We start from the raw sequence: 27,500 nt of genomic DNA on the forward strand, positions 1-27,500 counted from the left end.
CGAACCCATCGGACACCTTTTATTGCGTCACTTACACGCAGTTACCATTTTTAGCAAAGTGGTTATCGCCAAGCATGAACATGTATCGTTTTCCTTTCAATTCTTGCTCTAAGAGGGATAAGCAGGCTACTAGCTTCTTGACGTACAGAATATATAATAATAAATCAATACTTAAATATACAGCTCTAAAACCGGCTGTATATTTACAATGTGCAGGCGTTGCGTCTGTATTTCTTCTGTCGATATATCGATAACTTTTCTCGATACATCGAGGGCCGATAACTATAAGTCTTAAGTATCGATTATGAGATTCCCAATATTTTTAGAAATATCAAGAGTCCTACTCTGTATGCATTCGACAGTACGGTGTTTGACGAAGGCTGCTGTGGAACCGATATGTCTGCAAGTTACCGTCTGACTGCTTACGATCGTACACGAGCAGCTGGGCAGCTCTAATGGACTGTATGGAAAATGGTCCCTTTGAACGATACTGACAGACATCGATGGCTGCACCAGTGGGCCTGGATTGAGCGAGGGTCCTTTGTACCGCACGGTGGCAGAGCACTCTACAGCAGTCGCCAACTTGATTCCTTTTGCCAGCTCAACCGGACATGCCTCGACGTGGCTTATTGTCATGTAGACGCCCCAGGTGTCACGTAGTCACCCTACCGTAACGCCTAAGTGGGGTCCGGATTTTCGCAACGCCGCTGGTTGCTAATCAGGTGGTCGTACCGATGTACTGGGGCTGGACAGATAGCGTAACGCTGAAACAGATGCCTGTTGCAATCCGCGGCTGCTACAGTACCATGAGGCAGTGACCTGCAAGAGCTGGCAAGCCGCCATTACAGCGGGCATGAGTAACAACGAGTCTTCAACGTCTGGGTGACTCGGGGAGTTCATGCCATGAAGCGTCATCGCCGTCATCACTCTGAAAGAGATTATGTGTAATTTCTACAAAAAGGGCGCTGGAGATGCCAGAAGCACAGTAAGATCCACTGCTGGACCGTGTCCAAGATAAGCTCCCAGCAGCACAGCTAAAACTGCTTTAAGCTCTGCTTCCCCGACAATGAGAAACCTTCAAATCTCTTTCAAGGATCGCTGTTTCTGTATTGACAGAGACTTAGACGTGAATCCTAGGGCTTTAGTGTCTGCGGATCCAGCACGTAACTTTATTGCACTGCATATCAGTTCTCCATCTTCGCCACAGTAACTACAAATATAGTATAACTAAAGTTCTAAGTATGCTGCTAAGTTTGATTGCTTTATTTTTACAATAGGCATATGTCGGACGAGTTGCTATATTCAGGTTATCTGTATGTAATGGTACATAATTTTGGTGTATTATTCCTAATTTTATAGATAATTCTTAAAAATGTTTCATTATTATGTATTTTTATATACGTCTGCTGGTTTTGACATCCATGTGATATCAGTGCTTCTGTTACTCTCTTTGTTTGTTAACTACGTTCGTTTGGTGTTACTGGAGTAACAATGGTTGGTTATCAACTTATCTGACTTATTACTTTACGTAGTTGTCAGATAATATTCTTTGCATTAGTATTTTCGTGACAGCTTATTTGACATATAATCGAGCGCTACTGTAGGGTTACAAACAGATCTGTTTATCATTGTTGCTGTGTGGGTATTGATCTTCTCTACTTTACACTTTTCTTGTTCTGTGTATTATATCCATATCTATATACTTTTCCTTTCTTATAATTGTACATATTTTTATCTTTCGGTATTATTTACAAATTTTGGTAGTCCTGTATTCTCAGTTATTACTTATTTGCTTATTAATTGCATTGTCATTTGGCATCGGTAGATAGTCTCATTGTAACGTATTTTCGTAGATGTTTTTCGTTACAGGATGTGCTGAGTCCTATGAACTCGTTTGCATTCAATTATAAATGGAATTAAACATTTCTTTATTTTTATTTTTGTGCTATACTTTCTTTTTAATTTTCGTAGGTGCGTCTTTCTATCTGCTTGTTGTCAGGTTTTCCGGTGATGCTGTATGGACGCTACATTTTTTTGTTCGTATCTATATCTTGTGAATTTAGGCATAATGTTAATCTGGTTGTCTTGTATTATTTCATTTCATGTATCTATCCGTTATCATGATGGATAATTTTAATGAAATAATAAGTCAGATAAGGTGATAACCAACCATTATTACTCCAGTAACACCTAAGGGATATAATTAACAAGCAAATAAACAGAGACAGAACCACCGATGTAGCGTAAATGTCAAAACCATCAGGCATATGTAAAAATGTACAGTGATGAAATCTCTTTAATAATTACCTATAAAACTAGAAACACTGCACAAAAATTATGTACCACTACTTACAAATAACCTGATGATGGCAATTCGCCTGAAACAGATCTATTGTAAAAATAAAGCAATCAAACTTAGCGGCGTACTTGGAACTACAATGAAGAAAAAAATCTCAACACCAAAAAATAATTAATGTAGTGATGAAATTTCGAGAATACATTTGTCTGTGCAACATATTTGAGTGATTAACATTGGTCCGCATCTCGTGGTCGTGCGGTAGCGTTCTCGCTTCCCACGCCTGGGTTCCCGGGTTCGATTCCCGGCGGGGTCAGGGATTTTCTCTGCCTCGTGATGACTGGGTGTTGTGTGCTGTCCTTAGGTTAGTTAGGTTTAAGTAGTTCTAGGGGACTGATGACCATAGATGTTGAGTCCCATAGTGCTCAGAGCCATTTTTTTTTTATTAACGTTGGAAGATCACAGGTTAATGTAAGAGCGAGATAATCCATTGCAAATTTGAGTGGTGGAACGTTAATAACCGATGTAATGGCCACAATATGAAATGCAAGAACGCAAACGAGCATGCGTTGCAATGTACATGTGACGGATGTCAGTTTATGGGGTGGAGCTTCATGCTTGTTGCACTTGGCCGGCACGAATAATGCTGGTTGTGGATGACGCTGAAGTTGTCGTCCGACGATGTCCCATACGTGCGAGATTGGAGACAGATCTGGTGATCGAGCAGGCCAAGGCAACATGCCCAACGCTCTGTAGAGCGCGTTAGGTTACAACAACGATATGTGGACGAGCGTTATCCAGTTGGAAAACACACTTTGGAATGCTGTTCATGAATTCCAGCACAACAGGTACAATCACAAGACTGCCGTACAGATTTGCAGTCAGGGTGCGTGAGATAACCACGAGAGTTCTCCTGCTGCCATACGAAATCTGCAAACCAGACCATAACTCCAGGTGTAGATCCAGTGTGTGTAGCACATAGACAGGATGGTTGCAGGACCTCAATCGGTCTTCTTCTAACCAACTCACGGCCATCTTCTGGCACCAGGGCGGAACCAGCTTTCATCAGAAAACATAATAGACCACCACCCTGCCCTCTAATGAGCTCTCGCTTGACACGACTGAAGTCGCAAATGATGGTGGTTTGGGGACAGTGGAATGCACGCTATAGGACGTCTAGGTCGGAGCCTGCGTTAAAGAAATCGATTTGTAACAGTTCGTTATGTCACTATGGTGCCAGTTGCTGCTCAAATTGCTACTGCAGATGCAGTACGGCGCCAGAGTCCCACGCTTCATACGATGGCTGTCGCTCTCGGCAGCTTCACGGCAGTCCGATCTTACTGTGACCGTACATTCTCGTGAGAGCCGCTGCCAGCAGTTATGTACAGTGTCTACATACCTGCCACGGCCTTCTGCTATATCGCAGAAGGACTATCCATTTTCTCATAGCCCTATTACACGACCTCTTTCAATCTCAGTGAAATGTTGGTAATGGCGTCTTTGTCACCTTGAAGGCGTTCTTGACTAACATTAACTCACCACGTCCAATCTCAAAGGTAACTAACGCTTATGACCTTAAAAGCGTATATTTAAAGCAAACCTGATTTCCTCATAAAGACGCTACTAGCACCACTCTTGACTTTTTTCACCTCGTCCTATGTCCCTGAAGGCTATTTCCACGATAAAATTCTCGGAAGACGAATGAATTTATCGTCGTCAGGAAATTTCGGTGATATGTTCTGTGACATATGCTCCAGTGATGGTTTATCCGTTACGAACTTGGGAGCACCGATCGATGACAGTCCCAAAAAACATCATCTTTCCCAATTATGGGTGGGCCTTGGCCCTTTCCAGTGACAGTGAATACACACGATTCCACTGCTTGCTTTGCTCCTATTCTCCGGGGTTATTATGATACATTTACGGCTCATCCATGTTGGATAGACAACTAAAGAAGTTAATTCGACTGACCTGATACAGATGTGATATTTCCGCTGCTACCTCAGTTTGACGGAGTCTTGGAATGGACATGAGAAGTCGCGCAACCAGCGGGGAGAGACATTTCTCATCTTGAAAAACCAAGACGTTGCAAACGGATCCACAACTTTGAGCACGGTGTGAGCGTCTTTTGCATCCAACCACTGTTTCATACGGTGGTGCATTGTCACCACATACTTCCATGGATAGTTGCAACAGTGCTCCACATCAAACGCAGAAAACAGACTACAGTACAACACTTCATTTTCTGAATGGCCTACTCCAATTTCTTTTGACTCATCCAACACCGTGTTACTGAACTGTGGAGCCAGGATTTCATTGTGTACCAAGTTTACAAACATTTATGAAGTTCCAGCTTACTAACACAGGCTGGGAGCAGCAACTGAATTGTTAAATTCTTTATTTTCTTCCAATATCCGTCACAGTTGTGATAACAGTCGTTTCTTCGTGGTGACTAGTCCGTTTTCAACCATGGTGTAGAAAATATTTTATGGTATTAACAAAGACAAAATTGCGATATACCTCCATGATTGTTCATACAAGTTGAACGTTACATAGAGCATCACAAATACTTCACATCTATGCAACACACGTCTTTACATATCTTAAAAGTAAGTGTAATAATACAGTTTCCACCAGCGTATAAGGGACGTTCATTAATAATGCAACACGTTTTTTCTCGGCCAGTTTCAGTTGTAAAAGTGCAGAATTTGTTGTGGAACATCATGGGATATTCTCGCTTCAGTCCCTATAGTTTCACGAAGTTCCGATAGGTGGCGTCCCTATATGTACCTTCAAGGTGGCGTCTGCAGCGGAGGTGGTTCCAAGCAGAGAGCTGTGATTGAGTTTCCTTTGGCGGAAAACCAGAGCATCACACATATACATAGGCGCTTGCAGAATGTCTACGGAAACCTGGCAGTGAAAAAAAGCACAGTGATTCATTGGGCGAGGCGTCTGTCATCGTCGCAACAAGCTGCGCAAACGTCCGATCTCTCGCATGCTGACCGGCCGCACACAGCTGTGTTACCTTCAGGAAATTGAAGAAATGACTTCAGCGTGTTCATCGCCGCAGAAATGACAAATAACTTCTCCTCCTCCATGAAAATGCAAGACTTCACACAAGTCTGCGCACCTGAAAGGAGTTCACAAAACTTCATTGGTCTGTTCTTCCTCATCCACCCTGCAGCCCGGATCTCGCACCTTCCGACGTCCATCTGTTTGGCCCAGGGAAGGATCCACTCCACAAAAAGCAGTATGTGGATGATGAGGAGGTTATTGATGCAGCAAGGCGCTGGCTCGGACGTCGACTGGTAGAGTGGTACCATACGGGCGATCCGACCTTTCCCGTAAGACTGTCGCTGTGAACAGAGTTTGCGTTGAAAAAAATAGTTTTTTAGCCAAAAGACAGGAATAATATTGTGTACTGAAATCGTGAATAAAACTAACCTGCTTTCAGAAAAAATATATTGCATTACTCACTGAACACCCATCGCACATGTGAGTTACAATACATTTACATATATACTCCGCTAGCCACCAAGCGGTGTGTGTTTGAGGGCACAATTGGCGCCAAAGTCATATTTCCCCCCGTCTGTTCAACTCGTGGATCGCGCGAGGGAAAAAAGACTATCTGAACGCCTCAGTACGAGCTCTAATTTCCCTTATCTTTGAATGGTGATCATTGCGCGATTTGAAAGTTCGTGGTAATAATATATGCTCTACATACTCGGCGAAGATCGGATTTCGGAATTTAGTGAGTAGCCCCTTCCGCTTAGCGCGCCGTCTATCTGCAAGTGTGTCCCACTTCAAACTTACTATGAGATTTGTAACGCTCTCGCGATGGCTAAATGTACCAGTCACGAAACTTGCCGCTCTTCTTTGGACCTTCTCAATCTCTTGAATCAGACCCAACTGGTGAGGGTCCCATACAGACGAACAATACTCTAAGACTGGAAGAACTAACGTATTGTAAGCTATTTCCTTTGTTGAACGACTGCATCGCTTCAGGATTCTACCAATAAACTGCAATCTAAAGTTCGCCTTGCCCGTTACTTGTGTAATCTGATCATTCCATTTGAGATCATTTCGAATACTCACACCTAGATACTTGACGGATGTTACCGCTTCCAAAGACTAGGCATTTATTTTGTACTCGTACATTAATGGGGATTTTCGCCTTGTTATACGCAGTAGGTTACACTTACTAACCTCACCATTAACTATCACATATATACAAATACGCGCCATCGTGACATAATTACAGCCTCTTGGTACGTGAATAAGCATGAACAAGTAGTCTTTGAATCAACTGATGACATGTGGAAATAATGTGTTATGGTCAAGATATTATAAAAGTATGGCACTTTTGGTAATTTATGCTTGATGGTTATTTTAATAAAAATTTAAAAAAATTATTTTTAATAGCTGTTTACTATGTCGGTCATGACAGACAGATATTTAGTTTTCAGCACGCCACATTGTGGCGCTGCTTTAGTTATATTAGAAAGTGTGACGTCACAAATGTGTATCTAAAAGAAATATAAATGTGTATAATTAATTGTAACATTTGTAAATCGACTAAAAGCGCATGTGACGTTTTAATTGCGTGTGAAGCTGTCGCATACCACTGCTAGGGACCTATGCAGAGGTTGCGACGCGACTAGGGTAGCACAACGCTTCATTTTGGTGCGTTCAGTTGGAAAGAATTCACATCGTAGGTTCATACGAGGATTATCACCTTGTACTTATGTAATCATTAAAGGTGGGGAATAACGCATGTTTGGTTACTCACATGTACATTGGTGAGAACTGTATCATTAAAATTACGTTTAAGATACGTAAAAACGTGTATTGTACAAATGTGAAACTTTTGTAATGCTTGATGTAAGATTGAAGCGGTACTGTGGCTGGCACTTCGTGAATAACCCAGCTCATGGACATGTAGAAGGCAACTAAGTTTTTATTTCGATTACTTTTCCAATGTGTCACACTTCCTCGTCCTCTCTGTACCTTTCCGGTATGTTTTAGGGCATACTGTGGGCATACTGTGTGAATGTGTCGTGCTTAGAGAGCTGAAGGGCTGTTTGAAAGATTGTCAGAAGACGCAGTAGGTTTATTAAAAGAAAAACTAGGGAAGCTAAGCACAGGGATGCTTGAGGCAATTCGGAAAGATCGGTTCTGAGGAGTGAAGAGGGCGCAGGTTGGCCTTCAGCCAATAGGGACATGGCAGTTCGAACCTCGGCCATGATGGATGGTCTGTAGCGTGGCGGGTAGACTGGTAGCCGGGACGTGCTGAGCAGAGGACGTAGTGCGGAGACGCTCCCTCTGGAAGGTGGTAAGATGTGAAATGTAGTATATCATAGTACAAACTGTTCGCGAACCAACTTCCCCTCTTTCGCTCGTCTCACGAGTGCACTTGGAAATTATGTGCTCGAACAACTCTGTGGGTAGCTTCCCAGCTCTGTGTGATCGCGCTTTTGCATTAATTTATATAGTTGCGGCGTTTCCCTTAGTGATTCGCGGTGTGCTTCAGCGTGGCGACGCGTGGAAGTGTTGTGGCCTGCTTTGTGTTAATGTATTCCCTTCAGCCTCCCTATAATGTGGCCATTGATATGTTGATAATACGAGACCAATTACCAATTAGTACTTGTCAGCACCGATAATAGCATGAACTAGTGATTCCACATTATGCTGTATTACAACTTCTAAATTTGTAATAAAATTTCAGTCACCTAAAAAAAAAAGAAAAAAAACAGTGTAGGAATTTTCAGATAATTTCGTCTCGTCTCCCAAAGCTCAAATGCATAATTATAAGAGTAAGAACCCCCTTATTACCTTAGTAAGTAACGCCAAGTCAACCAGCATGTCCCCCTCTTGATAACCCATTAGGAATATGAGCGTAGAGCTAAAAAAAAAAAAATGGTAGTGGTTACCCCTCCTGTTACTGACTGCGTTGGTTTTGTGTGTGTGTGTCTTGTTACTGATTGCGTGCATTGGTGTTTTATCAGTAATTAAAAATTAAGGTCGAACTCAGACGAAATATTATCACGGATCTTCAACGACAGTATCCATTAGGGGAGATAAGAATACTGTGTCATACTAGTGTATGAGCACGAAACAATCAAGGAGACAAGCAGCACAGGCCAGCAACGTAAACAAGAAAGACGGTTACAGCACAACGTTCAACTTGTGCTCACAATCATAGAGGTGCATCCCCATTTTACCTTTATTAACACCATACAGTCTGTTGTAGGGCATAGTTTAAAAATTAAACTGTTTGTCCAAATCTAGTCACCACAAATAAATAAGTATTATCGCGACTGTAACGGATATTGAAGGAAAATAAAGACTACAGACATGTACCCATAAACTGTAACGGAATGACCCCAACAGATTAACTCGGTGCTGTAAATTGGGCCATTTGGGCAAATCGCTGGTCCAACATTGCACCGTGGCCCTTACCGGGTGTCGTCATCTGCCTCCTGATCAGTGCCCGAACGGTTGCAGTAACCAGGTAGACTTTCTGAAGCAGCATGCCTCAGTTCTGCAACTGTATTACCACAACAAACCTCTTTTGGCGTATATGGACAGGCTGGGTAAACACCGAAACAGCGAGTCACTGAGTCATCAAATGCCACAGTGTCAACCTCCGCAGCTCTGCCGTCATCCAGACAAGACCGCTTCTCAGCGAGGTCCAGACGCCACGTGATGGGCAAAGTGTCGAACTGAGTCCCCCTAGCCGCCGAGCCATTCGGATGCTCAGAAACGCCAGTTGCCGCCAACCAGCCGTAGGTCTGGGATTCGCTCGCTGGATGGCTGCACCCGCCACTTGCCACAGACGTTCGGCACTCAAGAGATCGGCAGTCAACAGGCCATATCAGCCTGCAGTATCAGCTGTGATGTTTCGCAGGCTTGGCTGGGGTCATTGATTGGCCCGCATCAAGCACAGCAAAGGCCGAATTCCTGCTACAGCACTTCACTGCTGGGGTCCGTGGATCAAGATTCGCTTTCACCACCGATGACTGTCGCCCTAAGTTGTACCACGAACTATTGCGAGCAATAAAGGGAATATTCAGCTTCCGAACGGGTTCTGAATAACCTCCATGCACCGTCCTCCACCAAAGGATAGCCACACCCTCAACAAAACAAGCATAAAATGATTTCCTTAATGGTGACAGTACCTCCCATTTATGGTTTGTGATATTGGTGCTTCTTCAGGTGCACAGGTTTGTGTATCGCGTGTAAGTAATGAGCGAGAAGTATGGCGTGCGAGGTGTAGATGTTGGTGTGTGTGTGTGTGTATGAAAGTCCAGCGCTGTTCTTGCAGGTGACGGAGAGGAGGTGACGAGCGAGAGCCTGCACGCGGAGATCCAGCGCAGCTACGAGGAGCTGCAGCACAAGCTGAGCCTCGAGTTCCACGAGAAGCTGGCCGAGTGGGAGCGCGCGCGCCTCGCCGTCGCCGCCTCCGCCTCCGCGGCCTCCGAGGGCCCCACCGGCGGGGGCGGCGGGGGCGTGCTGGGGCTGGAGGAGCAGAACCAGCTGGTGGCGCTGGCGCTGCAGCAGCGCGCCGGCGACAAGTGCTTCCGGCGCAAGATGGACGAGTGGGAGCGGCTGCGCCAGCAGCAGCAGCAGCACCCGCTGTCCGCCGACTTCCGCAAGAAGCTGCACGAGTGGCAGCGCCGCAAGGACGCGGGCCCGGGGGCCGGCGCGGGCCGGCACGCCTCCCTGCCGGGGGTGGCGCTGGCCGGCGAGGGCGGCGGGGGCGGCGGCGGCGAGGGCGGCAGCCCCAGGTCCGCGCGCAAGGCCAACAAGGAGCTGCTCTGGCTGGAGAAGGAGCTGCACAAGATCGCCCGCGAGAAGCAGCGCCTCGAGCGCGAGCGCGACAAGTTCCTGCAGAGGGAGGCCAGGTACGTCGCTGCGTGCGAAGGTGCACTGATGCGCTGATTAGGGGGTGGTTATCGTTAAAACGACTGGTTTTCGGTTATACTGAATTTTTCATCTCCAGGTTAGCTTCGTTGTCAAAACCGATCACAATTCCGTTTTTGTTGCTATCGTTTCTCATAATAAACTTAGACATCGAACAAAGATTGAAACAATGTAAGGCTCTCTCATACTTTTACATTACACGTTTCAAGATACCTAAAACCAAGGTAACAAATAAAATGGGAAATAAAATTAAACATAGATCATATACTTTTGTCTATAAGTGAAAAGAAGTTGAGTACTTCGAAAAATCACCAGTATTATCCTACTGATTCTATTTTTTTTATTTTTTTTTTTTTTACGTTCTACTCAAAAGTTATTCTTTGATCGAGGCTCACACAATTGTCTGGGCATTACGACTAGTCAGTGTAAACGATAAAAACTGAAGTTGGAGAACTCTGTTTTTCAACTTACGTTGTCCGTTTCTAAGGGCTGAAAACAGATAAAGGCGTTGCATATAGACACAGATAGCAGATCAGCTACTTTCTCTTTTTATTATAAACTATGAATGAATTGCTGAGTTTTTAATTTATTACTGTTACCTTAATTTCCTTTCTCTATTATTATTTCACAAAAATAGGAGACAAATAATAAGCTTCCGTGTAAAATTTGTAGATTTCTTTTTGTTTATTAATTTCGAATGGAAAACCCGTTTTGTAGTCAAATATACAGAGTGTTCCAGAAGCGATTATCAATATTCAGGGATATGACGGGAATGATCGTTCGAAACAAAAAGGTCAAGTAAACATGGGTTCTAAAATGGATACCTTAAGATTATGAGATATTCTTGAGTTTCAATATTGTGAAACAATCTCTTCTACTGCAAGCTCTTTGGTTTTCATGTTTTATGAAATGACAGTATGGGCAAAAACAAGGAAAAAATTTCCAGTAAACATGTGCTCTAAAATGCATACCTTAAGAGCTATGAGCACTTTTTCATCTTTTATACTTTGAACCAGAACTCTTCATCTTTGCTACTTTGAAACACAACTCTTCTAATGAACAAGTGCTCATAACTTTTAAGCTATACATTGTAGAGCACATGTTTACCGGACATTTGTTTCTTTCTTTGGTCCATACTACCACTTCTCAAAATACCGAAAGCAAAGAGCTTGCTTATTTCACAGTATCAAAGATCAAGAATTGCTCCTAACTCTTAAGCTATGCGTTTTAGAGCCCATGTTTACTTGACTTGTTTGTTTCGAATGATCATTCCTGTCTTAGTCCTGAATACTGACCATTACTTCTGAAATGCCCTGCATTTATTTACTTTTTAACAGGAGTTTGGATATAATTCATTTTTTATGAGAATACTGAAGACGCTTTTGCAAAAAGTTCTGATGAACACTTTTGAGAGAATGCAAAAGAGAATGCAAAACGGAACATTTAGCAGGAACTGTTATTTGACAAGAGATAATATACCAGTAATGATTTAATCCATTGACCAATATTTATTGTCCAGTATGTTCATAAATACTCGTTCTATAATGTGTTGATCTGCAAGTCGATTCCTTTCATCAGAAACAATATAATTCAAAGACGATACCAGTCCATCAGAAGCCACAGAACTACCTACCAACGATAAATACTTTTGAGCTACAAATGACAATCCTGGCATATACCTCTTGCTCTCTTCCTCTATTCCCAAAAAACGAAATCAGCACTGCTTCTGGGAAGAACAGGACAACAGGTACAATATTATCTCTGCAATGCTGCATTGATGTGTTTAGTCCTCTCGTTTGTCACTGTTATTAAAATAGTTCTGATCGCTTTTCCCGTTTCTTATAATAACCCTATATTTCGAAGCATTGGAAGTTTTACGAATAAGCATTACTCTTTTTAAAAACGTTTTATTTAAAAATAAAAAAAATTAGCACCGCTGCTATGATAAACTGATAGGATGGTTTTTTACTCGATTATTGGTAAAAAATAAAGGCCTGGTGTAACGAGACTAAACATTTACCGAAGAATACCGGTTATGCAGAACTAAAATACCGACATCTATTTTAACTGGTCGGATTTTCCCATCTCTAGCACTGATCCCGCAATTACCCCACAGTTTTTTCAATAGGGAACAGCTGCAGCTAAGCCCAACAAACACTCGCACTCACAGCTTCATCTTTCTCCTACTTTCCAGACATTACAGAAACCGAAACTTCTACAGCTACATCTATATAAGTACTCCGCAAGCCGCAGTATGGTGCATAGCGGAGGGCACCTTGTTGTCATTTAGTTTCCCGTTCCACACGCAAACAGAGCGACTATCTACATGCCTCCAAACGAGCCGTAATTTCTCTTACCTTCCTGGTCCTCACGTACGTTGGTGGCAATAGAATCGGTTCTCGAAATTTTCTCAGTAACATTTCTCGCAAAGAATGTCAAGTCCCATTTGACTTCAAGAATCATCTACGTATAACTCAGTGTTGATCGAACCTACCGGTAACAAATCTAGCAGCACGCCTCTGAATTGCTTCGATGTCTTCCTGTAATCCGATCTGGTGGGGATCCCAAATACTCAACCAGTAGTCAATAATAGGTCGCACCAGTGTTCTATATGCAGTCTCCTTTACAGATGAACCACACTTTTCTAAAATTCTCCCAATAAACTGAAGTCGACCATTCGCCTTCCCTATTACTGTCCTTCTGTGCGCGTTTCATTTCATATCGCTTTGCAACGTTACACGTAGATGTTTAATGAACGACACTGTATCAAGCAGGACACTACCAATGCTGTATTCGAACACTACGAGGTTGTTTTTCCTATTCCTGTACATTAACTTATATTTTTGTACATTTAGACGAAGCTGCCATTCTTCACAACAACTACAAATGTTCAAATGTGTGTGAAATCTTATGGGACTTAACTGGTAAGTTCATCAGTCCCTAAGCTTACACACTACTTAACCTAAATTATCCTAAGGACAAACACACACACCCATGCCCGAGGGAGGACAGGAACCTCCGCCGGGACCAGACGCAGAGTCCGTGACTGCAGCGCCTAAGACCGCTCGGCTACAACAACTGTGTAGTTGCCGAAGTTATCTTGTATCCTCCTACGGTCACTCAGCAACTACAACTTCCCGTACACCACAGCGACATGAGCAAACAGCAGCAGTTGATGCTCACTCTGTCCGTTCTACCGCGCTTCCCTAGGTTACTTTTATAATAACCATTGTCTCTGACGAACACTCGCCGTCGACGACAACGTACTGGTATCTGTTGCGTAATAAGTCTTCGAGCCACTTGCGTTACCTATGCTCGTACCTTCCTTAACAGTCTGCAGTGGTGCACCGTGTCAAACGCTTTCCCTTAACCTAGGAGTGTGGAATCTTGCTCTTCATTCATAGTTTGCAGGGTATCAAGTGAGAGAAGGGCAAGGTCAGTTTCGCAAATTAAAACGGTGTGCCGAAACGGAACTCGAACCTGCGAGTTTTTCGTTTCGCAGGAAAGTGTTAAAGTGTTCTGCCAACGGAGCCATCCAAGCACGACTCACTAGTCTTTACTTTCGCCAGTATCTCATCTCTTATCTTCCAAACCTTACAGAATTTTTCGTGCATAGCTTGCGGGACTAGGACTCCTGGAAGAAAGGGTATTGCTGAGATATGACAGTTCCACATCAGCGTACACTTCGCTTCAGAGTAAAAATGCATTGTGGTTCATACAAATCTCCTGTATACCTTGAGGGATAAGCATTCTTGAAAGAAAATATTGCATTTGGCCACCAAAGGAGAAATGTCCCGGTTCGAGTCGAGCTATGGCACACAGCTTTAATCTGCCAGAATGTTTCAAATCAGCGAACACTACGCCACAGAGTGAAAATTCTTGCTGAAAACTATTTTTCGTTTCATAGCGTTAACCCGACGCTTTTGATCTGTGCCTGTTTTTAAATCGGCGAAGATACAGTGCGCAGACACGACAGGGGAGTCTTTAATGAAATGTGACTTTGTCAATCTAAACCACATGATCTATTTTGTAAAAGACTTATTTTTATTCCCAGTTGCTTTATTCTCATTAACAGTATACAGGGCTCGTCTCTTATCAGCCGCCAACAGCACTAAAAGCCAACAGCCTTGTAGCATTAGTAACACCGTTGCCAGTTACATCATGGTAGTTAAGCGCTGTCGGTCTACGTCCGAGTGTTGGCAGTCGGGGTGCACTCTTCCTTTGTGAGGCCAATTGAGGAGCTACTTTATCGAGAAGTAGCGTCTCGAAACACGAGAAGTCCCAACGGCCGGGAGAGCGGTGTGCTGACCACATGCCCCTCCATATCCGCATCCAGTGACGCCTCTCGGCTAAGGATGACACGGAGGTCGGTCAGTACCGGAGGGTCTTCCGAGTCATGGTCGTGACAGGGAGCTTGTCACAACTAAAATAACAAACAAGACAATGAGCAAAATTGCTACCAAGTCTAAAATAAAACTGCATGATTTACACAAAACAAAAACCGTATCCATTGTCTTGTTACAAAACCCACACGTCTAACAATCACCAAGCCCCCGTATTTACCACTGAGCATTGTCACCATCTGCCACGCCATGTACTTACAAAATGGATAAGAATGTTCGTAGAGAGCTTATGAACATGCTTGGCTTACTTGTGCTACTGTAACTGTAACGTAAACACTATTTTTCTTTTTTTTAATAGGAGCCACCAGTATATTGACTATTTAAAGAAATTAATATACTCTCTATGGTGCAATAATTGTCCTATAGTAGGTACAACCTGCTGAGGTAGAGCTGCCCCAAAAGATTTATTTTTTAATGATGTGTTACATAATTTAAATTATCACGAAACATTTCGAATGTTTACCACGCGGATTTAAATAAAGAACAGTTTTCTTTTAGAACCATTGATATCGACTGATGTTTTTCAAACTGATAGTAACTACTCTTAACGCAGTGCCTTGAAATGCTAGTTAGCTCCAAGAAGTGTGACTGCGTGACTTCTGCAGAGTACAGCTCTTATGGGCTTCCAACTGAGCCTAAGAGTGTCGTACCAATGTCCTCATGATTTACACGATGGCCTGATTGCAAAGTAGGGGAATCGGCAGAGTTTCCGAATCTTCACTCTCGAATGCCTTTATCGAATCCCTGGATCTCAGTACCTCTTATTATACCGCGCTATTCAAAAACAAAGAACAGATTTCAATTGTTTATTACAAACAAAACTACAAAAGATAGGAACATAGTGCGCTTGTCACTGGATAGAGGAAGGTTGAAGATTTTTCCAAAGCTGCGCTGTTGTTTGTAGCAACACGGCGACTATACCACAAGAGAAATCATTTTGTGTGCTGAAATTTGCGCGAAGTCAATACATTGTTCAAGTGCAGTGTGCATTCCCGCGGCGATTCAGCAATTCTGCACAAGTAGAATTATGATTGACATACAAAAGTTTTGGAAGTTGGTTGCGTGTGCGAAGGGAAGAGGACTGGTCGGCCACGCACCTCTGATGAAAATGTCGAGCATAAGCGAGATACGTTCACACGAAGCCTTCGGAAGTGCACAAGACGAACAGGAGTTACTTCAACTTCCTCAGAGGTGTGACGTTCTCTAAACCAAGGCCTGCATATGAAGCCTTTCAAGTTGCAGTTACTGCAGCAATTGTCCCGGCGACCATAAAAGAAGATACGAATTACACATTTTCGTTCTCCAGAATACGGCAGAGGACACTTTTTCCGAACGACTCATCTTTTCGGTCGAATCGACGGTTCATCTATCGGGCAATGTAAACCGCCATAATGTAAGAATCTGGGGGCATGCATTCCTGACGTCGTCGCCGAACATCAAAAGGACTCACAGAAACTGAATATGTTTTGTGCGGTTTCTGTCTAAAAAGGTTATGGAACTTTATTTTTAGCGGAGGAAACTGTGACAGGAATGTCATACCTGGATATGCTGCAAAATGGGTTGTTTCCGTTACTATTGTATTCTCAGTACTCTATTGCATTATCCTATAGTTGTTCCAAGAACCAAATCATGGAGCAAATGTTTAAAACACTCATTTATAGACGACACATGGGCTTTGTGCTAAGCAGTGTTCCCCTCTGGAGTTCCAAGTGCCAAGCCTCAAGATCTCCATATAGTTGAAGCACAGTTTGCGTCCTGAGTAGAACGAATTTAAGCGTTAGCTTGCATCAGAAAAACCCTTTTTTAATGGATGGAGATAACTTGGGTTTCAAAATTAGTGAAAAAGAAACCAGAAGTCGTACGCTCAAAAAGTGACTCCTACTTATCAATCGGAAATAGCTATTAAAAATTCGTACTCAGAAATACAAGAATGGAAGGGTGTCAGTGTATTCAGAAGAAGGAAGACCATGGCTGATTCGTGCCAAGCTGTGCTTCATCTGAAAGAACAGCCTTGTTTGTCAACTGCAAAAGAGAAATACCTATTGACAATTCCTCAGTAGCGCAAGGAGTGCTACAGTAAACTTTGCGATGTCTGGTCGCAAGACTAGAGTTGCGTCAGAAACAGAAATCAACACTGAAAGATTTTTTCTTGAATTTGATTTTGTTACTCTGTTGCAAGTATTGAAAACATACGAGAAATGGTTTTTGTAGACTACAGTTATACTAGTTAAAACATTACTGTTTGATTTCTGTCCTTGTTTACTCACAAATAAAACGTAGTGCCTCGGTATTAATGACGCTTGAAGCAAAAACTTAGCTACTTTTTGGCACTTAGAAATAGTCAGTCCCCTGGTACGGCACCTAGAACATTCTTTAAAAATTATTTATTTTCTAATTTGTCTCATTATTTTTCGCAGTGCTCAGATGAGCAACATAATGCTAATGGCAACAGAATTTGTTCACAATGTTTTGGATTCAAATTAGTTATGTACGAGAAGAAGAAGAAGAAGTGTATACTGTTTTTTGGTTCTCAGGACAAATATAACATTTGGTACTTACAACGTTTGGCGTCTCCACTCTTCAAATATTATATAAAATCGTTACAGCATAGTACCATTTTTTGCTACATATTAATCACATGTTAATTTATGCACTTCAAACTTTTTAAATACTTTTATTTTCTACATTTCATTATACATAAACGGGGGGGGGGGGGCGCTCAATAAGTAACGCAACACATTTGTCGCCAAATTTCGGTTGAAAAAACGCGGAATTTGTTGTGGGAAGCAAAGAAAATGCATACACGGTGCAATACTGAAATGAGAAACTGCAGTTTCTGCTTGCCAACGTGGAGGAGAGGGAGTAGTATTGGTCGCACACGGGCCATCTCTTGGTTACTATCGGCATGTCGAGTACAGATTGAAAATCGAATGAGATGTGGTTCTCTATTATTATTAAATGAGATAACGAAGAAAATTCTTGATTCATCTATACTTCCAAACAAATATAAACTGCAGTCTGTATGTAGCAGCCAAAGAGCTGCAACAGACAAATTCGAAAATTGTAGCTTGTTGTAGAGCGACTAAATACCGCTACAGTAATCTGGCATAGTTCATTTCTTCCCCGATAACATAGCGTTACTTTTATTTTGAAAACAATTATGTCTTATACAAAAAAGGGCGGTGATGGTGGTTTGCACTCGTTACAAAAAATGGTTCAAATGGCTCTGAGCACTATGGGACTTAACTTCTACGGTCATCAGTCCACTAGAACTTAGAACTACTTAAACCTAACTAACCTAAGGACATCCCACACATCCATGCCCGAGACAGGATTCGAACCTGCGACTGTAGTGGTCGCGCGGTTCCAGACTGTTGCGCCTAGAACCGCTCCGCCACTCCGGCCGGCCGCGCTCGTTACATCATGAGTACGAGTATGTGAACACGATTGTGGCTTTTCTGTTGTTTACCCACCGTTTTTAATGTTAGTTTCCACTTGACAACGTAATATAATAGAACGACAAAGGCTGCTTTTCACACAAAGTATAGTCTCGGTATGATTTACATTTGTTTTGTACATTTGCTCATACTGATGTACTGATAATTTTATTTTAAACAATTGGTGTACACTGCACCATATACACAGGGTAGTTCAGCTGCCCTACCGACGTCGTTCTAAGCAACCCGCAAGTCTACATATGACCTTCAAAAACTACGCCGAGGTTTTCATATTCTCTCGTTTGCTGCGCGCAAACTACTGGTCTTATAGAAAAAATGAACATGAGCCTTTTGTAGAAAATTTAATGTATTAAAATTTTGTTCTGGGATACGTTTCTGCTAGATGCCTTGGTTTTTGAGTTGTTCAAGAAAAACGTACAAACGTGACCTTCAAACTCATCCCTCATCCGTCCGGATTTCTAGAATATTCTTCTTGGAATTCCCTCCTACCAATACACAAAATTTGCCACTACTCGAACTCCACCGGATATTCGACATTTTTGTGTCTATTGACTCGGCTATTACACCACTAGCATACAGTAGTGCTGCTGTTAAGATGACCCTTGTGTGTACTATTATTTACATATATTTGACGATGCAGGCGCTGATTTTGTGTTCAGCGTTTGACGAAGCCACTATGGCTCCAGTATATTAGGACATGTTTTTATAAAACAGATCTGAAGATGGTCATTATGGACTAAATCCAGTAGTGTGATGACGTAAAAAGTTTCTGGCCACGACGTGAATTAATGGAAATTTATGTAACGACACAAGTTTTGCTGCCTTATTTCATCTAACCGTTCGTGAAATTGTCACTATATTGTGACATTTATGCTATAGTTTTGTAGTGCACTCTGTCGAGAAATTTACAAACGTAGCATGTCTTTACTACACTGCATTGAATTTATAATGATGCCAGAAACAAAAGTTTAATAGGTCGAATAAAATATCCTCGGGTTTCTTGCCGCGAAGGTCTGCAGCGTGTACGTTTCAGAGGGCAAGTTCTCTCTTGCCATCTTCTGGCGAATTGCTGAAGTCTCGTAGTCCGTCTCCGGATGTACACTATGTGTTCAAAAGTATCCGGACACCCATATGCAACGGGGCAAAAGCTGACTAGGGCCTTGTGCCCCCTCTTCCGCAGTAGGGTTCAAAATGGTTCAAATGGCTCTGAGCACTATGGGACTTAACATCTATGGTCATCAGTCCCCTAGAACTTAGAACTACTTAAACCTAACTAACCCTAAGGACAGCACACAACACCCAGTCATCACGAGGCAGAGAAAATCCCTGACCCCGCCGGGAATCGAACCCGGGAACCCGGGCGTGGGAAGCGAGAACGCTACCGCACGACCACGAGCTGCGGACCCGCAGTAGGGAACTTAACCTGCCTACCAAGCTCCGTATCTACAGGGCAGGTATCATGCCTGCCCTCACGTATGGCTCCACTGCATGGGCCACGATTACTGTTACCAGGATGTGGACGTTGCAGCGCCTGGAAGAACAAGGTTCAAGCAAATATCGTCCCTCTCGAGGAGACTATATGCAACAACGAGAGGCAGCTCTATGAGAATATGAGAATGTGTCTGCCCTACGGCACACTATCCATGGGATACGCCACTTTGGGACTACACATCCACGCCGCTGACATCGGCATCCGATTCCGTTGACCATCCTAGAGGAATCGGCTTCCGAGCAGGACTAGCGCTGGGCCTGGCACACCCACCACAGTTGCCTCCTTTGGCAGGACTAGCCTTCCAGACCACGTCCACTACTTTCCAATCCTACCTGCCCATGTCGGACTAAGTATTTATGCCGGACAGAAGAGTACCGTCACCGTTGCAGGGTGATATGGGACTCCAAGTCCCACCGCCACACCTCCAAAGTGTATTGCAGTGCCGGCCGCGGTGGCGGAGCGGTTCTAGGCGCTACAGTCTGGAACTGCGCGACCGCTATGGTCGCAGGTTCGAATCCTGCCTCGGGCATGGATGTGTGTGATGTCCTTAGGTTAGTTAGGTTTAAGTACTTCTAAGTTCTAGGGGACTGATGGCCTCAGAAGTTAAGTCCCACAGTGCCCAGAGCCATTTGAACCATTTGTATTACAGTGACGCAGTCTCACTGCCCTATGGTTTATATTTACTGGCTCACCAACACTGTTAGACCGCGGAAGGCTGGTGAAGCTTTAGTGTACCGTATCACAAAAAGAAAAAAGAAACTATGCAACGTGTAACTGACCACCAGATGTCACGAGAGGCGCCGCCGCCTGTATAAAAGGATGCGGGGAGTATTGCGTTGTCAGTACAGAAGAAGTAACAGCAGAGTGTGTCGGACAGGAGAGCTCAGTCAATTCGAACGAGTATTAGTTAGTGGATGCCACCAGTGGAACAAAACATCAAGGATGTTTCCGCTCTTGTACAGTTGCCCAAGTCCACTGTTGGTGACGTGAATGTGAACGGGAAATGCGAAGGAACAGCCACAACAAAACCAGGATCAGGCATTCACATACGGACGGGAACGGATCGTCGAGTATTGTGAAGGGCGGCTGTAAAAAGCTGCATGAAATCAGCGGAAGGAACCACTCGTGAGTTCCAAAGTGCTACGAGCTCAGCTGGCCAGCTAGCACAACGATTGTATATAGGGAGGTAAAAGGAATGGGATACAATGATCAGCAGTTCTTCATAAGACACACATTTAAGTGGTGACAATCATTGAACTATATGCAATAAAATCGTCATAGCCTCTGAACGGTTTGTGTTACGAGATTCAGACTGCACGGCTGGTCGCGGGGCATGTGGGAATTAGTATAGGCATACGTGGTTTGGTTTAGCGACGAAGGTCACTTTCATTTGGATGGGTTCGTCAATAAGCAAAATTGGCGCATTTGGGGGACTGAGAATCCGCATTTCACGATCGAGAAGTCTCTTCATCTCTCAACGGGTCATGTGTGCTGTGCAATGTCCAGTTAAGAAATAATCGGTGCTATATTCCTTGATGGTACGGTCACTATCAAATGGTGCGTGAACGTTTTAGAAGATGATTTCATCTCCACTATTCAAAGTGACCCTGATTTCGACAAAATGTGGTTCATACAAGACGGAGCTCGACCCCAGGAGAAGCAGGAGAGTGTAACGTTCGGGAGGAGCACTTCGGGGACCGTTTTCTGATTCTATGGTACCCAGAGGCCACTAGCATGGGCCTCGATTGGCCGCCATATTCTCTGGATCTGAACACACTCTACTCCTTTTTGTGGGGCTATATTAAAGACAAGATGTACGGAAATAACCCCAAAGGTATTGCTGAGCTGAAAATAACCATTCAAGAGGTCATCCACAGTATCCATGTTCCGACACTTCAGTGGGTCATGCAGAATTTCGCTATTCGTCTGCGCTACATCGTCGTCAATGATGGCAGGCACATCGAATGTGTCATAACGTAAGTACGAATATCTGTAGTGACGTTTGCATGTTGAATAAAGTGTGTGCACACCGTAGTTTGTAACTAATTTATGTTCTTTTTTTCGTATAGTTCAATAACTGTCACACTGCATGTAGTCACTGCTAAGCAATGCTTGAGTTGTGACTTGAAATACGTGCTACATCCTGTTGAAAGCAGATGTAAGGCTTTGGCGAATGTCTGCAGAACGTCATCCTGCCTCATATGTAGTACCTACAATGAAGTACAGGAGAAGGGTGTTACAGTCAGGCGGTTTTTTTTTTTTTTTTTTTTTGGTCAGGGTGTGGTCCAGTTTTTGGGATTCAGAAAATGCTAAATACTGAAGAATATGAACACAGTTTACGGTACTGTGTACAGCGTACAATAGAGCAAAAGTTTGTAAACGATGATTATATCAGCGTTACAATAAATCCTGTCATAAAGCAGCATCTGCGAGGAACAGTTTGTGGACAATAATGCTCCTGAAATGTACTGGTTTTCCCACAGATCCAACATGAGCGCAGTTGAACACATTTATGATGAGGCAGAACGTTCAACTGGTTCTCATAATTTTTTCCGCCCCACGTTTTGGAAGCCAGATGAAACGTTTTTCTATTTTCTGAGGAAGAACGGGCTGCCATTCTAGCACACACATACAGACAGCTAATTGAAAGTGACCCCACCAGGATTCAGGCTACTATAAGGACGAAGGGTGGCCATATCTTATAGTAATGTCATGTAATAAATGTGTGGATCATCATAAATGTGTTCAACTGCGTTCATGTCGAATCAACAATCAGCAGCAGAACTAAAATCGCGATCGCTTTGTTCTCGGCGTTTAAGGCTAACCTCTACGAGCTAATTGAGACAGAATATTTTCATATGTTTCTTTGCATAGCCATCTTCCACAGGAAAAATTCAGTTTAGCAGTGACAGCAAACTGTAGTTTCTAGCTGTCTTTGGTTACCGTCTTCAGACTGGCAACGTGGGATGCCGCACTACCAACCGGTGAGCAATCCTAGTCGGCACTTGACTACAGATTATAGGCTACACAAGCAGATTCCAAGCACAAAAACAATGATAGGAAGAAAAATAAGATCGTCATCATCATTTAAGATTGATTATACCTTTCAGCGTTCAGTCTGGAGCATAGTCCCCCTTATAAAATTCCTGCATGATCCCCTATTCAGTGCTAACGTTGGTGCCTCTTCTGATGTTAAGCCTATTACTTCAAAATCATTCTTAACCGAATCCAGGTACCTTCTCCTTGGTCTACCCCGACTCCTCCTACCCTCTACTGCTGAACCCATGAGTCTCTTGGGTAACCTTGCTTCTCCCATGCGTGTAACATGACCCCACTGTCTAAGCCTGTTCACCCTGACTGCTACATCTATAGAGTTCCTTCCCAGTTTTTCTTTGATTTCCTCATTATGGACACCCTCCTGCCATTGTTCCCATCTACTAGTACCTGCAATCACCCTAGCTACTTTCATATCCGTAACCTCAACCTTATTGATAAGGTAACCTGAATCCACCCAGCTTTCGCTCCCATACAACAAAGTTGGTCGAAAGATTGAACGGTGCACAGCTAACTTAATCTTGGTACTGACTTCCTTCTTGCAGAAGAGAGTAGATCGTAGCTGAGCGCTCACTGCATTAGCTTTGCTACACCTCGCTTCCAGTTCTTTCACTTTGTTGCCATCCCGTGAGAATATGCATCCTAAGTACTTGAAACCGTCCACCTGTTCTTTGTTCCTCCTATTTGGCACTCAATCCGTTTATATCTCTTTCCCACTGACATTACTTTCGTTTTGGAGATGCTAATCTTCATACCATAGTCCTTACATTTGTGATCTAGCTCTTAAATATTACTTTGAAAACTTTCAATCGAATCTGCCATCACAACTAAGTCATCCGCATATGCGAGACTACTTATTTTGTGTTCACATATCTTAATCTCACCTAGCCAGTCTATTGTTTTCAACATATGATCCATAAATAATATGAACAACAGCGGAGACAGGTTGCAGCCTTGTCTTACCCCTAAAACTACTCTGAACCATGAACTCAATTTACCGTCAACTCTAACTGCTGCCTGACTATCTATGTAAAGACCTATAATTGCTTGCAAAAGTTTGCCTCCTATTCCATAATCTCGTAGAACAGACAATAACTTCCTCCTAGGGACCCGGTCATATGCCTTTTCTAGATCTATAAAGCATAGATACAATTCCCTGTTCCACTCGTAACACTTCCCCATTATTTGTCGTAAGCTAAAGATCAGGTCCTGACAACCTCTAAGAGGCCTAAACCCACACTGATTTTCATCCAATTTGTCCTCAACTAATACTCGCACTTTCCTTTCAACAATACCTGAGAAGATTTTACCCACAACGCTGTTTAAAGAGATACCTCTGTAGTTGTTACAATCTTTTCTGCTTCCATGTTTAAAGATTGGTGTGATTACTGCTTTCGTCCAGTCTGATGGAGCCTGTCCCGACTCCCACGCCATTTCAATTATCCTGTGTAGCCATTTAATACCTGACATTCCACTGTATTTGATGAGTTCCGACTTTATTGCACTGCAATCTATTAACCATTTTCTCCACTTCCTCAAATGTGATCCTATTTCCATCATCATTCCTATCCCATTGTACATCGAAATCTGAAACATTACTGATCGTATTTTCACTTACATTGAGCAACTCTTCAACATATTCCCTCCATCTGCCCATGGCATCAACAGGATTCACCAGCAATTTTCCTGACCTGACCAAAACACTTGTCATTTCCTTCTTACCTCCCTTTCGAAGACTGCTAATTACACTCCAGAATGGTTTTCCAGCAGCTTGACCCAAAGTCTCCAACCTATTTCCAAAGTCTTCCCAAGATTTCTTCTTGGATGCTGCAATTATCTGTTTGGCTTTGTTTCTTTCTTCAACATAACTCTCTCTGTCTACCTGAGTTCTAGTATGTAGCCATTTTTGATACACCTTCTTTTTCCTTTTACAGGCAGCCTTGACTGTGTCATTCCACCAAGCTGTTTGCTTCATCCTACCTTCACACACTTCTGTTCCAAGACATTCTTTAGCCACTTCTAGTACTGTGTCCCTGTACCTTGTCCATTCCTTTTCCAATGACTGTAATTGACTACATTAAACTAACTGGTACCTTTCTGAGATCACTGTTATGTACTTGTACCTGATTTCCTTATCCTGAAGTTTCTCCACTCTTATCCTCCTACATATGGACCTGACCTCCTGCACTTTCGGCCTCACAATACCAATTTCACTGAAGATTAAATAGTGATCAGTGTAATTAAAGAATCCCCTGAATACACGTGTGTCCCTCAAAGCCTTCCTGAATTCCTGATCTGTTATTATATAGTCAATGACAGATCTGGTTCCCCTGCCTTCCCAATAATACCGGTGAATGTTCTTATGTTTAAAAAAGGAGTTTGTGATTACTAAGCCTATACCGGCACAGAAATCCAAGAGTTGTTTCCCGTTCCTGTTGGTCTCCATATCCTCTCCAAATTTACCCATAAACTTTTCATACCCTTCTGTTCGATTTCCAATCCAGGCATTAAAATCACGCATGAGCAGAACACTGTCCTTGTCCTTTAACAACTACATCACCGAGTGTGTCATAAAAACTATCCATCTTATCTTGATCTCTCCCTTCACAATGCGAGTATACTGACACAATCCTAATTTTCTTGCTAGACACTGTCAAATCTATCCAAAAAATAAGAATAAGAGCAAATAAAAATAAGAGAAAATAAAAAAATCAATGAGATGATGAAAATGACGTGGCAAAGAACTATATATAAAAAAATTATATTTAAACCAACTAACCGAACAAAATGATTATCAAAGTGTTTTGATTAAAATTAGAAAAACGTCGCGTCATTTGACGAAATTCGAACCTTCCACTTTCGGCCCAAGTCTGTGCGCAAACCACTACTTTATTCCATTACACCGCAATAGGCTCTTGTATTTACGTATGACTGTGATGTCGCAGTTGCAACGATTAATTGGCAGCCTTCAAACATTTGGCTACACGCAATATCGCGCGAAGCTTATCTCGTGTAAGCCGATCTCTGTGATTACAATAATTGTATACACAACGTCGAATCGCGTCTTGTGCGGATCCAGTAGTTTTCGATTAGCGCTGTTTATAAAAGGCGTGCATTTCGTTAGGATTGTTGTGTGTGTGTGTGTGTGTGTGTGTGTGTGTGTGTGTGTGTGTGTGTGTGTGTGTGATGAAACACGAGATAAAAGGGGCAGACCCAGGATTGGGGATCCTAACATATCAAGAGAGAAAGCCTGAGACGTAACTCATGGGAAGTAATTGTTGTGGCAGTTTGGAAACGGCGAACGGTTCGGCCGTGACGTGGCACGCTCTGATTGGAGGAAACCAGCTACAACATATGAAGTGATTTTAATCAGACTACAGGAGAAGTAACGCAAGAAATACCACCAAAAAACTGGCCTAATTCACTGCGTGCTGCATTACACTGTTAGACCGGGAACTAATTCGTGATCCTGTGTAATAGTTACAGCATTCTTCCGGGAAAGGCCACTTTCCCCACCACGATCGAACCCGCCCTTAACTTTATAAACAGCCTGTACCGGCAACCTTCTTTCAGTTGTGCTTCAAATCTTTTAAAATAGGCAATATTATGTAAAACAGCCGCAAGGCTATTGAAATCTTTATCGTTGTGCAACTTGTATCGACGGTTTGTTGCGGTATGACAGAGCAAAATCTTAAAATAAATAGATATATTTCGAAATTATAGAAATGTGATATACACCATTATGAAGATATACCACATCCTTCCCCATCTGAAATTTTAATGGATGTCATTTATTTCAAACTTTTTGCTGGAACTTAAATTCTCATTAGATGCGCAGTTTTTTGCATTATAGCTTATTTAAACATCATATGAGCCACAATCTCAATCAGTCTTGTAGTACTTACGAACTTCAAACATCATATGAGCCACAATCTCAATCAACCTTGTAGTACTTACGAACTTCCTCATGCATCTTGGATTCTGTTCGACTGCTCAACACACCCATATAAACAGTCGAGGTTATTAACGCCTCTAAAAAAGATAAACCACACAACCACATCCACACGTTCACCTTTGGACTGTCACGCAGAACCTCACACTGTGTCAGTTTAAATTGCCAGATACATGAAAGCAAGCTTCGTCCGCGAACATCAATTTCTTAGGATAATATTTGCCATCGTCAATGCAACTCAGGACCTCAATTGCTAATAATTTGCTCTTTGACCTGCCAAAAGGTTGATTTTCGTGTACCACGTCGTGGTCGGACGTGATGATGGAGTCCGGAAGTTCCGTTGGACCTGGGGGACAAATTTGGCCTCTGTCACCCGTTCCACATCCTGTGCCATCTGCTGGAGGATGGCCTTTTTCTTCAGTAACTAATCTGAAAATAAACCTTTAGCTGTCTGTGAGCACCATGCCGCAAGTCGCATCTTTCTACCAATTTCAGTTTCTGAAACATACGTGACCGAAATTGTAAAGATTAATTTGGGACACCCTGTATTAAGAGCAGAAAAAGAGCATGGGATTATGAAAATCTTTCTGATATTAATAATGTGCAAAACTTCGCTACTCAGATGTCTGTATTACTTAAAATAAGACTGGATTGATATTGGCCGCTTCCCGTTAACTATCTACCACTTTTTGTCCCGATGAACTGACACCACACACGAACCACTGAGACAATTATCAACTGTAGTTGTTCTTAGCCACCTTTTCACGCGTCTGAGAGTGCTAGAAAAGAGTGCTAGAAACAAACATGATGTGCATTAGATCATACACGAAAATATTCTTCAGTTACTTTCCTAATAATAGTCTTTCAAATAAGATCAAAAAATCATTAGAAGAAATAACAACAAACTTTTGTAAATAAAGTT

General features: G+C 42.7%; 1 protein-coding gene across 1 annotated transcript in view; it reads left to right on the forward strand.

The window, feature by feature from the left end:
• LOC126235393 (uncharacterized) overlaps positions 1-27,500 on the forward strand; it is a 491,959-nt gene that overhangs the window by 216,601 nt on the left and 247,858 nt on the right. The window contains exon 6 of the mRNA XM_049944114.1: positions 9,621-10,200. Coding sequence (XP_049800071.1) covers positions 9,621-10,200 — 580 coding nt within the window. The remainder of the gene's footprint in view (positions 1-9,620; positions 10,201-27,500) is intronic.

The sequence above is a fragment of the Schistocerca nitens genome, chromosome 2 (assembly GCF_023898315.1).
Source record: "Schistocerca nitens isolate TAMUIC-IGC-003100 chromosome 2, iqSchNite1.1, whole genome shotgun sequence".
NCBI lineage: Eukaryota > Metazoa > Arthropoda > Insecta > Orthoptera > Acrididae > Schistocerca > Schistocerca nitens.